This window comes from Thunnus thynnus, chromosome 15, assembly GCF_963924715.1.
Source record: "Thunnus thynnus chromosome 15, fThuThy2.1, whole genome shotgun sequence".
NCBI lineage: Eukaryota > Metazoa > Chordata > Actinopteri > Scombriformes > Scombridae > Thunnus > Thunnus thynnus.
In genome coordinates, this window is record NC_089531.1 from 15960962 (window position 1) to 15976419 (window position 15458).

At 40.0% G+C, this 15458-nt stretch overlaps 1 protein-coding gene across 6 annotated transcripts in view; it reads right to left on the reverse strand.

Annotated features, from left to right (window-relative positions):
- The window catches only part of dtnbp1b (dystrobrevin binding protein 1b), a 67051-nt gene that overhangs the window by 2654 nt on the left and 48939 nt on the right, over positions 1-15458 (reverse strand). For 4 of the 6 annotated variants that reach the window (XM_067612869.1, XM_067612868.1, XM_067612870.1 and 1 more), the window contains one exon: positions 3545-3712. In XM_067612869.1, the coding sequence (XP_067468970.1) occupies positions 3545-3712 (168 nt within the window). Of the gene's footprint in view, positions 1-3544; positions 3713-7815; positions 8175-15458 lie in introns of those variants that run through there. The other 2 variants (XM_067612867.1, XM_067612865.1) reach the window with 2 other exon arrangements.

Below are 15458 nucleotides of genomic sequence, written 5' to 3' on the forward strand. Positions count from 1 at the left end.
TCAATGTACACTTACATCACTCAAGGTTCCTCATGTGCTGGGAGAGTACCTACCCTGAAGTAGGAGCTAAAAAAAAGTACCTCAAAACGGCTTTCTAAGAACTACAATTGTTCCCAGTTCCTGCAGTGCGTACACTATGAAAAGGTAGTAGTTCCTCCAGCAGTTCTTAGAAATATGAGAAAGTTCCTCCGGTCCAAAAGCGCCTATTGGTTGCTGTAATCCTGTCCATACAGGCTCTGAAGAATGCCATTCCAATGTAAAAGATGGAAAAAATAGGGAATTTCACAGTAGAAAGATTCTAACTTTGGTAGGTACCCACTTGATTTGAGTAATTGAGGTTATTCAAGTCTCATATTAGCTTTGGCTGAATTTTGGAGTGTATTTTTGCACAAAACGAGGACTGGACTGGACTTTGTCCTACATTACTTACATTGATTTTGCATTAGGAAGGCATACTTTCAGGGCCGGTATGGAGATTAAGAACAACTGCAAACAATATCTCTTTCAATGTACATGTGGGCATGTGAGTATTGTTTTAAGACAGACTTGAAAAAAATGTGAACCTATCCTTTAAGTGGACAGTTATATTTCAGTGGCTCAGAAGCAACAAGCCTCCTGAAAGAGAATTCAAATGTGTATATCCACACTTAAAAAAATGAATAATGCTAATGTTATACCAGGGTTTCTCTAAAATACCTTAAAAAATTCAATTTATGCACAATGGAATGAAAGATTGACAGTCCGTCCAAGGAACATCAAGTAAAATCAGAAAGTGGTTTAACTTTATATTCAACATAACAGTAATTTTATTGTGGCTGATTCTATATTGTCCAAATAATTTTTATGACATGTAATTGGGTAATATAGTAAAGTTTACCTTTTTAACCAAAAAAAAGTGAATCAATAAACCTAACCAGTCTCTTATTTTGTCTGTGTTGACGTTCTATATGAATGTGGCTAAAGCAGCTTTAAAACTGGAAAACTAGCTTGTTGTTTGATAAGCAGTATTGAACAAAATCATTGGAAACTCCTCTTACACACCAGCTAATGCTCTACAACAACTTCTACAGTCCTGAATTCACCACCTTGCAACGGTACAGCACCCTCCCCACCCCCCCACCACCCCACCGTTCACTGTCATGATGTGCTGCATGCGTCACAAACAGCCAGTCAGTGCACTGTGGGGGATGAAGGGGATGGGGGGAGAGGGGGGGTGGGGGGTGGGGGTTAGGGTGTGGGGGTGGCAGAGTTGCGAACACAAGAGGAAAGTGGGAGATGACTGGTCGGCGAACAGCAGTGAGAGAGGATGTCATTGGCTACCGTACCTCAAGGAAATGAGGAGAGCAGAGGAGGGCGGCACAAGGAGGGAGAGCAGAAGAAAGAGTGAAGAAAGAGAGAAAGAAGGGGAATGTTATTTCCCATGGAGACTGCCTACCAAAGTCTCTTCGTCTTTAAAACAGCAACACACACATAGAACATCACACACATATACTATAGACACACAAATGTCATATTTTCAGATGCCTAAAATTTGGCAATTTATCAGAGATATCCGCATAAATTGCCAATCTTTACACATAAGCTGATTCTAAATGCATAAACACACAGTGTCGGATTAATGAAATGCATATACACAAATAAATGGGAACGCTGTGTAATATTTAAACTTAGACGCATACAAAAATCACTCCTGCACACACATTTCCCTCAGTCTCTCTTCTCCTCTTTAGGAACAGCAGCAGTGGTGTTTTCTGTGACACATCTTAGAGGAACCAGGGTTTAATGCTCGCTAATGACTTCTCAGTATGCAGCCTCCTCTCATGTGCATTTCCATATCTCGCCTGTCAGCTATGCAATTACCATCACAGAGCCGCTATTCAGCCTCATAAAACATAGTATAGAGGATGTTGATTCAGTTTTCAGCCCCAAATGGATCTGTGTTTCCGGCGCATGAACAAAAATAAACAAATGTGCACGAACACACACTTGAACCGACGCTACGGCTGTGTTGTGAAAGTCTTGGTCCAGAAAGTGCTGCTTTGAGAACATCATTTCCATGTCATTGCCTCCAACATGTTCTTCTTTTAGCCCAACTGTGACCTTGTCTAAAAGGTTCCCCTGCTGGGAAGGACTGTTTTTTGCAGTGAGATGCAGAGAGTATGTGTGTGTATGTGTGTGTGTGTGTGTGTGTGTGTGTGTGTGTGTGTGAGTGTGTGTGTGTGTGTGTGTGTGTGTGTGTGTGTGTGTATAAGACCATTGAGACCTGAGCTTTTTGATGCCTCAGTGGCTTACAGTATGACATCCGCTGCCGTTTCTCTCCGTTTCTCTCTGTCTCCTTACAGTTTATTCTCTCCATCTCTCTCCCTTCATTCTCGGTGTTTCCGGCACTATCTTTCCTCTCCTCAGTGGCGCCGCCCTGCTGTAGGGATTTATAGCTGCCTGAAGGATAATGAGTCACAGTGCGCTGCGTGTTATTCGTCTCTCGTACGGTAGCTTTATTTTCAGATGTGTTTCACCAGAATAATGAGCCTCCTCTGTAACTGATTACAAATATTCTTACAGCAATTATGACTGGTTGACTCAAATTATTCTGTTGTGGATTTTCGTCAAGCAGCCCACATGCTTGCTTTTGTACTGTGAATCACATCATTGGAAGTGTGAAGTCTAAATGTAAACATCTCCACTGTCTTTTACCGTGAATGAATGTAGGCTACACAAGATCCTGACTGGTCTTTGGATAATGAGTATTTCATTCTGAATATTTCAATCACTACTTTGGTGATTGTTTTTTGTCAGAGGTTCATTATGAAAAACACTGCATTGATTTAAAAAAAAAAAAAAAAGCTGTTCTGAGTGACAGTTAAGTTTCTCTCTCCCTCTTGTTAAGTCTCTTTCCTTGCGCTCCATCTCTCTCTCTCCTTTCTTACTGCTTGACAATCCTCTCTAATAAGCCATTTCCAGAGGATTAAAGAAGGAGGATAGATGAGCAAAGGAAGAAGAAAAATCACATTACAAACGCTGGGCCACCAGAGTCCAATACATCTTTCAGTGCAGGGTGCATATTTCACCCGGTCCCTCATTTCTACACATCCTTCGGATATTTTAGCACAGGCTTATAGCAGTAATACATAGGGTAAACTGCAGCAGGATTCTATTACAATCCCAGTGGAAGACTTCATTTATATGGTGCTGTGGCATTTTTCAAACTAATGGCTCTCCTTGTGTGTTTAGCGACAGCCACTCAGAGTGTGGAGCCTCGCTGGAGAAAGCTATTATGGCTCAATCTTGTGATATAGTCCAAGTGTGAAGGTTTTGGCTGATGGTATCAGGACTCTGGAATTAATTCATTTGAATGCTGGATTGGCTTTGCATTCCCCCTTGAATAGGTTATAGGCACCACTACTTAAACCTTAACTCCTTGACATTTTCCTTTGCACGCCTCAGACCACAAGAAACGCTAAATTTCGAGCCGTTAAAATATCATCAAAGAGCATGACTACGATCTCTGTGATGAACCTCTGACTGCACCGCTCCTCCGTCTCACCTCTCCTCTCAGCGATCTGTAGGTAGCCGGTAGACAGATACTGCTCCATATCTTGCTGGAAGGCCTCCTCGAAGAACTTCTGCCTTTCTTTCAGCTTGACCTGGGGAGGCGGGACCCCTCCCTGTTCTGCCCCGGGGACTCTCTGTGCGTGCTCCGCGTCCAGCTCCACTGGAAACACAGGAGAAGAAAGTTTCGGACATGAGACGAGATCAGAGAAATCTACAAGGCACCTAGAAAACACAAGCCTGGAGCAAAAGAGAACAATTCCTGCAAACATAACCTTTAAAATTATAATCAAGTCTCCAATAGATTCATAGTCACGTCTGAATAATTACAAAGGTCAAATGATGGGTATCCCAGATCTTGGTAACCACTTGTCAAATTTTCCTTGCCTCAAAGTCCAGCTGATCACAAAATTTTATTGAAAAAATCTGTTTTTTTCTGTCTTGGGGATTGCAACAAAGACAATCCCTCTTTTTTTGAGATAATATTTTGAACACAATCACAATACGAATTTCTTTCAATGACAAAAACCTTAGTTGTAGCAAAAGTATGGTGACTAAAAATAATGAGTACTATGGCAGATAAAAGGCTGCCAAACTCAACCCTCGGGCCGGGGTCAATCTTTACTGAAGCAGAACGACATGGAGCTCAGTGCCGCACAGACTTCATATATTCTTCGATTCCCCAGCTCCCAGTAACTCAATACCCTGTCTGCTGCGTGCTGCACGGGAGGGACCGGTTTCACACATGCAACCCCTTGTGCTGCACACGCTTTAATAAACGGAGACTCCTCTCCTGCTGTCTGTATCCTCAGTCATGCTGTGTCATTAAAGCGAAGTTTCCAGATGAATCACTGCTTTCTTGCAAAACAATTGACATCTGTGTTTGTTGTATTGCAACTTGAATTTAAATTGGAGTCTCTTATCTATTATTTATTGACTATTCTTTAGCCTATTAGGCCTCTTCAAACTGCAAACAAGAATATAAATGAGAAATTTATTGTTATCTTCATTCCAAATAAGCACACGTCATGCTTTTGTTTGACAGCAATAACATTTTATATTTAAAAAAAACAAATGGCAAGCAATTATTTTGCAAAACTCTTGCAGAGCATCATTCTAAAACAAGAGTCGTTTTTAGATGTGACTGGCCTTGACAAGATATTTATTGGATTCTGATTGGTCTAGGCAGGAGTCTGGGGCAGACTGATTGGCCTCAACAGGGCACTTGGCCCTGTCCTGGTAGTTTAAGACGTCTGGGCAATCCGTGGGGACACGGCGGGAGAAGGAGGAGCATATACAAGTGACGGAGCGATTGAAAGTATGACCCTGCGAATAGAGATACACTGTGTGTGTGTGTGGGGGGGGTGTGTTTGTGTTTGTGTTTGTGTGTGTGTGTGTTTGGGCACTGCTGCAGCCTAGAGTCTCAGACAGGCTGTCTCTTTAGTTCTCTTGTCTCCCTCTGATGGACGGCAGCATTATATAAGACCACTCACTGACACTAACTACTGTAGAAAGAGCCAGGCTGCTACATATAAAATGTCTCATGTGACCCATATCTTTGCTCCTGGATTAATACGGACAAAAACATCCCATTTAGGGAGTGAGGGGCTAAAGAGATGCATTGCCAATTTGAGTTCTGTTCATTTTTCTCTATCAGAAAACACTGTCCTAAATAAAAGGAATCAAGAATACTCTATGAATTCAATTCAAAAATTATACTTTAGGAAATGACCAAGTAAAAGGCTTGCAGAAAAAGAAAAAGGGGTTTCCAAAAGTGATGGGAGAGGTTCTATGAGAGGTATAAACTTAAACCTGTTGATGCCAACACAGAATGTGAGGACAATCAAAATTGAATGATAGTCTATATTTTTCTTATTGTATTGCATGCTTAGCAAAATGCCTGATTGCTTAATTCTCCTTGCCATATATTTCTGTTGTTCTCCAAAAAAAACAACAAAAAAAAAACAAACAGTAAATGAACATGTGCATGATCAACCACACCTTCCTGCTGCAGTAAATACTTACTAACACACCAAATCCACAGCTGAACACTATCCCCAACAAATCCACCATTTACTCCTGTTTGAGTAAGATTTGCTAAAGTATTCTGATGATGTATTTTTAAAGATTTACATCCTACGTAAGAAGAAATGGGCTTCAGGCCACAGACAAGTATTGAGATCAATACACTGTTGGTTTAGGTCTTTTCGTGGGATTGGCTGACAACAACATAGAATAACACCAAGCCTCCACTGGCAAAACTTCAATTAGACATATGATGTGTATGTGATAGCTAAAACCTCTACTTGTATACTTGTTCATGTTGTACATGAATGCCATAACCTGCTCTTTCTTCCATTGTTACTACTGATCTCTTGCAGTGAAGCTAAAAAACAACAAACTGTATTTGCGCATTTGATGAAAGAACAATACTGAGAGGATGACAGAATGCAGGCAGCCACAAAAACACAGTTCACAGAGTGGTCAGTTGTCTGGTGTGGTGTGATTTAACCATTACTTCCTTAAGACTTTACACATTTACATCCCAGGTGTTGCTGTGTTGTCTGCTTTACACAGCCCTGCACCATTCTCTGCCTCACATCTGTTTACACCAGCCCCCCAAAATCAATACACTGCTTCAGGAGTGTTAACTCTGCTGCAGAATCAGAGAGTGGGCGCCCTCACACAGACTAGTGTCCTGATAAAATAGGCTGGGCCCTAAAGGGGCTCGCAGCAGATGGACACACACACACACAAAGAAGGGAACAATGAGGTCCCACCAGAGCTCACTCATGATGAACATCACACCAAAAGCCTGTAGAGACTTGGAAGAGAAAAGCTCTCTCTCTGTCATTCCTCTCTCAGGGTCCAATTTATCTCCTTTATCTGACTAGTCGTCTTTTTTTTTTTTCTCCATCACTCCCTCATCTTTCCCCCCTGACTCTGCCCTTCCCTTTCTGCTGGCTGATGTGTGTGTGTGTGTGTGTGTGTGTGTGGAGGTCTTGTAGAGACTGCTCTATTAGATTAGGGGCCTCAGGGAAGCTTTGTTCAGATTGTCAAGCATTGTGTGGGGTTAGTAACAGGGGATATAGAGGGAGTAAGGGAGAAAGTGGGCAGTGCGTTTAGTTATAATTAGGGCTTGCAGACAGACCGCATAAAGCTAGATCCTGTCGTTTTATCTCTAAGTCTTTAATCTAATTCTCAATCCATTATTAGCCTGTGCTGCCTATTTATTTAGACCATCTACTGCATGTACCTACTGTACATGCCCATCTGTTTATCTGTCTGCCGGTCTTAAACCTGTCCCTCATCCTTCTAATCCACATACAAAGTATGTATACAGAGTCTTGAGAGTTTCCAAGAAAGTCACATGCATCCCAAATTGTTCACATACAGCATATTAAATATCATCAAATTTAACTGTGGTTACAAATACTGTCCCAAATGCCACATTATAATAAAACCAAAAAGGAACATTTTTAACCTAAGCAAGCCATTAGATGTAGATAGTGACCGTTCATGTCAGAATTTCCCCCCAAAACAAAATGTCATTTTCATAGTTTAATGATGAGCTTCTTATCTTTCCGGTCTTCCTTAGAACATAACACCACCTGTCATATAAATTTCACTTCTCGTGCTTCGTCTGTTCATACTAATCTCTCCTTCCTCCCCCATCTTTCTCTCAGTCCTTTCTTCATCGTCTACCAGACAACTATATCCTGCCACGCATGTTTGTGTAGCTACAGGAGCTATTTTTAGCGCTCGCTCACATTTAACCCACAGGATTAAGTTTTTGCTGATGACTTTGGTGTAAAAGCACAACTCATTAAGTCCGACAAATTTTTATCTTTACAGGCTGTGCTGCACATTTATACAGTTGTACAGAAATACGTTCATTAGATTCAAATGCTCACGGCCTTGCAAAGTAGTTAAAAAAAGACATCTGGTGATGCCATGGCATTACGTTAGTCACAGTAGATGATGTCAAATTAAATAACAGAATTTTATCCAATTACAAAGACAAATGATTTTTAATGGCACTCATGTAGAATAGCTGCTATAATCTACGACTGAACCATTTTTTCTGAAATGAATAGAAAAAGAGGAATTCCCTTCATGAGAAAAAGACACAATGACAACATAAATGAAGGTCACAAATTCTCTATCAATGAATTTCCTGCTATGTTTTTAAAAATGAAAATGAAACATTTCCAGCTAGAAACCTTTTAAAAAAACCTTTTAAAAAAACTGAAAATCGTGTACTACCTGAGTTTGTACTTGCTGTGCTACTTGTTGCGTCTGTTCCTGCCATCATGATGCAGGACAAAAATGTGATTCTGTCCCCTCACAGGCTGTTTCTTTTGCTTGAAAGCTCACCAGGCGACAGTATACTCCACGTACTCACAAAGTGTTATCTGCTGTCTTTCGTACATCTCCACTGTGTGACCCGAAACCCGGGGGAAATAAAAAAAAACACATAAATAACATTACATAATCTTGTTCTGCCTGTTCAGATGGCTGTTTGTGCAGGTCGATCAATACGAAATGAGACTTTTAATGTAATTACACTTGTATCTGTTCTCAGTGGTAAAGAAACGTCTGGTATGTACTCTGCAAATGCAGGAAGCAGAACCCACAGAAAAAAGGCCGGTATGTCTGTGTGGTTCAGGGTGTGTTTGTGTTAGTGTGGCAGCATGCGTTCACTTACATATGTGGATGCGTGGGTGATAATGCACCTGTGTGTGGTTCTTTTTATGTTCCTATTTAATATATATAGACATAAGACATTAAAAACAAGCAGTCCGTTCGCTTAACTTCACTATTTACTCATAAAAATGCAATCTGCATTTTATTTGCTCTGTGTTCACGAGTGTGTGCGCTTGTGTCGCTGGGAGTACTAAAGCAGAACTGTGAATGTTCATTTATATGTCGTGTGAACGCGTGTCCATATATAGAAGCGCAGAGACCAAACCTCACTAGCTTTGCCCTTTATTTGTAGCAAAAGTGAGAAATGTTGCTAGGAACTCTTTGCAGCTGAAAAGAAGACAGGAAACACGCCATCGAGGGCAATTCAAGACTTTAGGATTCAACTCGAGCTTTAGATTTGACTAAATGGAGTCATTTTCTCACAGCTTGGCTCGCAGAGCAAAAATGCAAATCGTAGCGTTAAGTGTTCATCATACGAGCTTGGTCACCACATCTCTTTGATATGCTGAGCTCACTTGCAACAAGCAACTAATTTTATTTCATCGTCGTCTAAGACTCCCTTTCAATGTGAGGTTTGAAGCACTAATCTTAATTAGAGCTCTTTCAGTTTTATTTAGTGATATTTCTTAGGGTAAAAAATATTGAGTTTAGAGCACTGGCAGGCTCTGTTCAAGGGACCATAAATAACAAGTGACACTAACAGCCCTTTTCAAAAAGAAATATCTTTTTTGAAGTGATCAGCAGCCAATTCAAGTCACGGGCAAAGCTGGTCCACAGTCATTTACATTTTGTAGTGTACTTCACATATCAGGTGCTTCCTTAGGCTCTGCTAATGGAGAGATGGTTATGTTTGGAGCCTCGCTGGACAGATGGACGGATGGATGAAAGCGTTAGTGGACTTGCTGGACAGTTTGCCTTCGATGCCCGCCAAAGGCCTGGGACTAGAGCCAGTGTTTGTGTGTGTGTGTGCAGACAGTATTAGACATGTAATGGTCCTCTGAGACTCGATTGTGTATATGGGATAGAAAGATCAAGGGGTACAGAGAAGGACGGAGAGGGAGAGAGAGGGATGGGCTGTGGGATGAAGGATGAGTAGAGGGTGAATATTTTTCACCTGGGAAAGGCTGAAGAGGTCACAAAGACTATGTAAAGCAGTACACTCCTAGTATGATGTCAAGGTTTGTATTACCTTTATGAGAAACAGTCACAAAAACATTTGCCCTGAATCCACTCTGATGCACAACAGTTATTAAAAAAAATCTCAAAATTTTAATTATTTTGAATTTGCAGCCAAAAGCATGCATGAAACTAATACTCATCCACCGTGAGCACAAATTATTTTGTTATTATATATTATACTGAACGCTCAAACAATCCATCCACAATCTCATTATAGCTGTTTCATACACTTTACATCATACTGACTCATCAAACAGATCAAACGTTCAATATCTGATATGAAATCCCCCTTGTTCTACCCATCACTTTAAATTAGCTGTCTGGTCTCGGATGGATTTGTTTCCGTTTGCTTATAAAGGCCTAGTTTTTCATTCTAAGAGAGCAGTGTGCAGCCTGAAGACCAAGACGCAGGCTTGACAGAGGAGACAGCCACTGCTTCTACTTCTTAAGCCCTGCTCACTCAGCCGTGGTATTTTTAGATTCTGTCCGCCTCCCTATATCTCTCAAGTGCTCAGGTCTCCGCCAAAGGCAGCCCCCGTGCTGTAAATAACACACAAACAATCACTTTTTTCTCTGTCGTACAAACAAACACACACACACACACACACCCATCAAAATAACTTGCATGTTAAGTGACACAGAAACAGTTCTAAAGGGACTGAATGAACCCCGTGTGTGTGTATTATCTATATATATGTGATGTAAATGAAACATATTCAATCATGCACTGGTGACCAGATGCATTACACACAATAATACAGCAGAGAAGTGAGTCATTAATGTGGGTGAAGTGTGACTTGACTGCATTATCTAGAATAAACCATCCAGTCATTTATCTGTGGCTGCTGATAGTCTGAGAGTCATTTTGCTGCAAAAGCTAAACGTGCATATACAGTAGCTACTTATACACACATGCACAAACAATCTGCTTGCTTTATAATGACTTCACACTCGTCTTCGAACCGATCGTCGTCACACTCTGTAGCTCGCTAACACACCACATAAGGTACACATTTACAGCTCCGACTTCCCCCTCATATACACGAGAGGGCCAGTCTCTCTGCTTGACTTGTTTCATGATTTCGCTTTTCTTTCCCGATGATGTGTTTGGCCTTTTATATAGGTAATTCCAAAACAGATGTTGTTGACTGGACGAATATTTGTAGCCCATTACTTCTGAATGGCTTGAACGATTGTAAGAAAGACAAAATCACACTGCTAGTACATCTAATTTAAGCCTCTCGCAACCTTCCAGCATTTCAATGTTATTGTTATACTTTGTAATATAAGTCTGTTTTTTTCCTAAAACAAATCTCGCCTTAGGATCCAAAATCTGAACTGCAACTACAGTTCTTTCTTTCACTGAGTGGAGGGCAAGAATAAAACATATATAATAGCTTTCTGCAATATTAAAGGATGTTATTCAAAATGTTCCATGCTAGCTGCTGCCTTTACTTTGCTCTGATTTACAGGGAAACAAGACACCTATGTGAACTTTCTTGTTAAATTCAGATTCAGATTGAAACCATGTGTACATTAAACAAGCTATTTCTGGCAACTGGAGGCCCATACAGACCGAAAGGAAACAGAGAAATACTGCTGTAAGATTTGTGACCCATCCTGATGGTCCTGAGGAAATTTTTGATCCAAATCCATTTTGATATGATTAACAATATGTGCGGTTATAAAACCATATAACTGTTGCTTTGGGGATAGTTGTGTTTCAGACTGCAGCATCCATGATAAAGTAGAGGGTTGTGTTGCTGAGGCTACCACCAAGTGGGCTGTACACAGGTTTTAGTGTGGGTGTCAGAAATATTACAGTTTACCACACAGTTTGTTTTCCCTTCATGCTTTCCTTGACCTTACAACAACTGAGGGCAACTGATTTTTTTTGTAGAAGTTTCACACTTGGTAGCTTTAGGTTTTTTTTGTCCAACTTTGTCATGAAAAAACAATAAATTAGTTCAATGTGAATAGAGCAACTATAAATAGAGCAGGTCAAACTGCATCAACGACTATTATTATCATCATTTATAACAAGGAACAGCCACAGAAGTACCCACAGTATAAAGCTGACCTGTAACATCTTCTTTAGTCTCCATAACATAAGTATGATTCGAGGGGTTGTCTGTAAAAACATCACATTTGTCATGTCTCTCCAAGTATGTCAGTTATGTTAGAAACTCCTTTCAATAAACAGTAAGTGGTGACTTTTGATCCTTGAAGTCGTGTTTTGAAGATAAGATGTGGGCACTTCAATGAGAGAAGAGTAACATCTAGGAGCTTGTTAAATATTTTCTTCATCCACATGATTCATGACCGCATACATCAAGGTTTCTCTCTCTTTCTATCTCAGTAACCATCCACTGTAATTCGAGTGGGAGTGAAAACACACATTAAATCGGTTTTGCTAACTACACGTGTAACCAGGCAACTGCACACCAACATGTAAGGCACGGTGGGAGAGCTTCCTGCTTCCTGCTAAGTCATTCACAGTATGTAAACCACCAGAGGATTGAACACTTTTCATTACAAATTATGACTGTTTAAAAGATATCGTACAGTTTCATGGACCACGTACAAAAAGTAATGGCCCATTCCCCGGCCCTGACCGATCTGATTAATTCCTTTTGACCGATTCCACATATGAATACTTCAAGCTAATGTGTAAAAACAACAAGCTGCTACTGTTAATTCACCTGGCTGGAAAAAAAAGCAGATGAACAGAAAGACATACATTATTTAGCCACAGTGAAATGAGTGCAGACACACAAGCATAAATACATGTTAATAGTTTAAAGTGGATGGGTTACCACTAGGCCTAGCAGCAAATCAGAGGTGTGGGGTTAAGAATGTACCAATTGGATGTGAGAGGGGTGAAGGTCACATCTGTAAGTGTGTGTGACACTAGTAACCTTACTGAGTGTGTCTGGACTGAACATGTATTATTCTTCTAAAACTGTCACTGAAATTACTGCTACTAGTGAATAATTCCAGGAATTCCTAGAAAAATAAATGAGTTAATAATTCATAGTTGTCAATATATCAGACACTCGTTTATTAACCCATCGGTGAAATATTTGTTGTGTATATTGTCCTGTCCTCACCTCAGCTCTAATGCTGCTTGATACTGGGGAGATTCTGGCAATTTTACAGTGAATGCACTGCTGGGGATTTAAATGCAGCCTCAGTCTGTATCATCCAAAGAGCTTAAAGCCAGATTTGATAAAACCCAGGCGGCTAACAGAGCATTTCGGCTCTTAAGTAATCAAAGCAACAGCAATATCAACCGTTTGGGCCAATGAAGTAGGAAATAAACACAGCTTAGGTTGGGGGGGGAAAAAAAAAAAAGTCGTGACCTGAGTTTTAAATGACCACAGCAACTTTAGTTGAAGAAAATCTAATCTGCTAAAATATTGATACTGTGACAATTTAATTGTTATTTATTTAGTTAGTTTAGTTATTAGTTAATGATTTATAAAAAAAAAAAAAAAAAAGAAAAGAAAGTCAAAATTCACTTCTATATCTTTGATGATAAAACTGCACCATAAACCTTTATGAATCATCAAAAATCCTTAAAAGTTACGCACGCATCAATTTCCCTCAAAATATTCCCATAAATTCTGAGGTCTTGAGTAGAATATAAAGTAAAGTAATGGACCCATATGTGTGGCTGAATTTAGACTGAATTAAATGCTGAAAATGCTCTAATGAAGATGTATTACACGGTCAGTCGAATTACAATGTAAACACAGGCGTGACACACATTACCACACACAGTAACTATTACATAATATGACACATTCTGACAATAGTTGCATCCTGGATCTCAATGTGCATTCATTCATTTTGCCACTTTGATAGTGATTTGATACAGCCATTAATCAAGAGTAACTGTCTCATGCTTTGAAATAATCTTAGATATTCAGCCTTGTTTAACCAAAACTCCAACTCCCTTTTTTTATTTGTCACAAATCTCCCTTGTTGCTGCAAAGGCGCACACAACGAGCAGCTGCACTTGTACTCTTCAGCTCTGGGATGCGAAGCCATGCCTTCCTGTTTGTTATGCTCTGAAGTAAATTAGTTCAAAATCCATATATTGTGCTTAGAATAGTCTGTAGCAGAGACGATGGAGGAGAATGTGAGCAGATGTACTCTATGGATGCACTGTGAATATATATTTTTAAGCTGCCAGCTGACATTTACCTCAAAACATTTTCATGGCTGTGAGGCATCTGGCCTTTGTAAATGTGTATGTTCAAATGCACACATGTATGTTAGCATGCAGACACATGATACACAGGCTGGAAGAAACAAGTTTACACCAGCAGGGGCCAGATGGCTGGAAAGGTCAGCAGCAGGGGAGATAAAGGGTTTGGAGCATATTCAGTCGATGCATTTGCAGGTTACATGAATGTACATTAACACCAAGCATGAGATTCAGGTTAGGAAAAAGGGTTTTATATGTTATTTAGCAACAAAATACTTTATAAGAGTGAATGGTTGCAGGCTTTGTGCAATTAAACCCAACCTGAGGAAGCTGAAGAGAGGTTTGTCAACCCTGAATTTAAATCAGTGTGTTTGAGACTTAATGTTAAGTGGAACACCGTTTTGTTAAGGAGATGGATATAAACGTTTCAATGTTCAGAAATTCCAGGTCAAAGTTTGTTTGAAACCATAAATATCAATGCATATGCACTGTACTGTATCTGCATTAAAGTAACACACAGATTTTAAAGATGTGCTATATTTTTTATGGCAGAATGGTGCCGTTTTTGTGGTCACAATGACAAAATGTACTGTAGTAGCCTTGTGACCTTCAGTTACATGCAAAATATTACATAATAATATACAAATACAAATATATACATAATGCCTGTGTCTTCTATGGTTCGTGTCCTTGAACTGTGATCTTGATAACCAGTGAACAGACAGAGATAAAGATAGGCTGTTTTATCTCACAGCACCTGACAGTACATAGTCAAACAGAGGGGCCATCCGTCACCAAGCAGGAGGAAAAAAAAAAGGAGAGGGGAGGTCTACGTGTTCTCAGAGGTCTCCCACCTATTTTCACGCTGGTCGAACTGCCCACCTTGCACAATCTGTCCAAAAAACGACTTTCTCATTTGCCAACAAAAATGTGCTGCCCACGTGAACACTCATCATGCTAACTGATCAGTTGACTGTATTTATCCGCACTTAGTGATTCTAAAAGATACAGAATTTTTCCTGACCCTGTTTTGGGGAAACTGAACATGACGTACACTTTTATACTGAGAACCCAGTGTAACTAATGTTTGAGGCTTGGGTGATAAACGATGATACCTAATATGTGGAAATTGAATTCTTGAGCTAATCAAAATTTTGCAGTTGCAGTCCTGCTTCATTTGTCATTCAAATGCAGCTAAACCCATTCTTTCAAACAGGGATTAAATGTGTCTTAATGAATAATGAAAAATTTAATTTCCCATACTCTTCCCTGCGCTCGGAGATAAATATGGGAGAAAAAGAATCCTTGGGCTGGCAAATAAATCAGCGTTCAGCCAATGGGCATTAAGCACCTGACAACGAGAAATCGAACTATAGCGGAGCTGGATACAATTTATTACCCTTGCGAAGGCTTTACCCATATGCACATAGAGTACAGCTATGCCATGCTGTACTGCTGGAAACAGATAAAAAAAAAAAAAACTGCTCTCAGAGAGACAATTAAAAATGCTTACATCACCAAAACCTCTGAACTTTTAATAGAGGCTGAACGAGCAGGTGAAAGGAGGGGGAGAGGAAGAAAAAGTGGGGATAAGAGGTGTTTTCTAACAGGTTAATTGCTTGCCTCAAAGGAAGCTTTACCCACACTGATAAGGATGATGCCTTGTTTAATGATGGGTAGCTTGGTAATGACTGTGTGTTAGCCTCTAAATGAGAAAACCCTGCCAATCTGATCCTCATAACACGGAAGGCAGTTAAAATCTCTAGAAGGGTCCGTTGATTGAAATAAACTGAAATAAACAACAACCGCA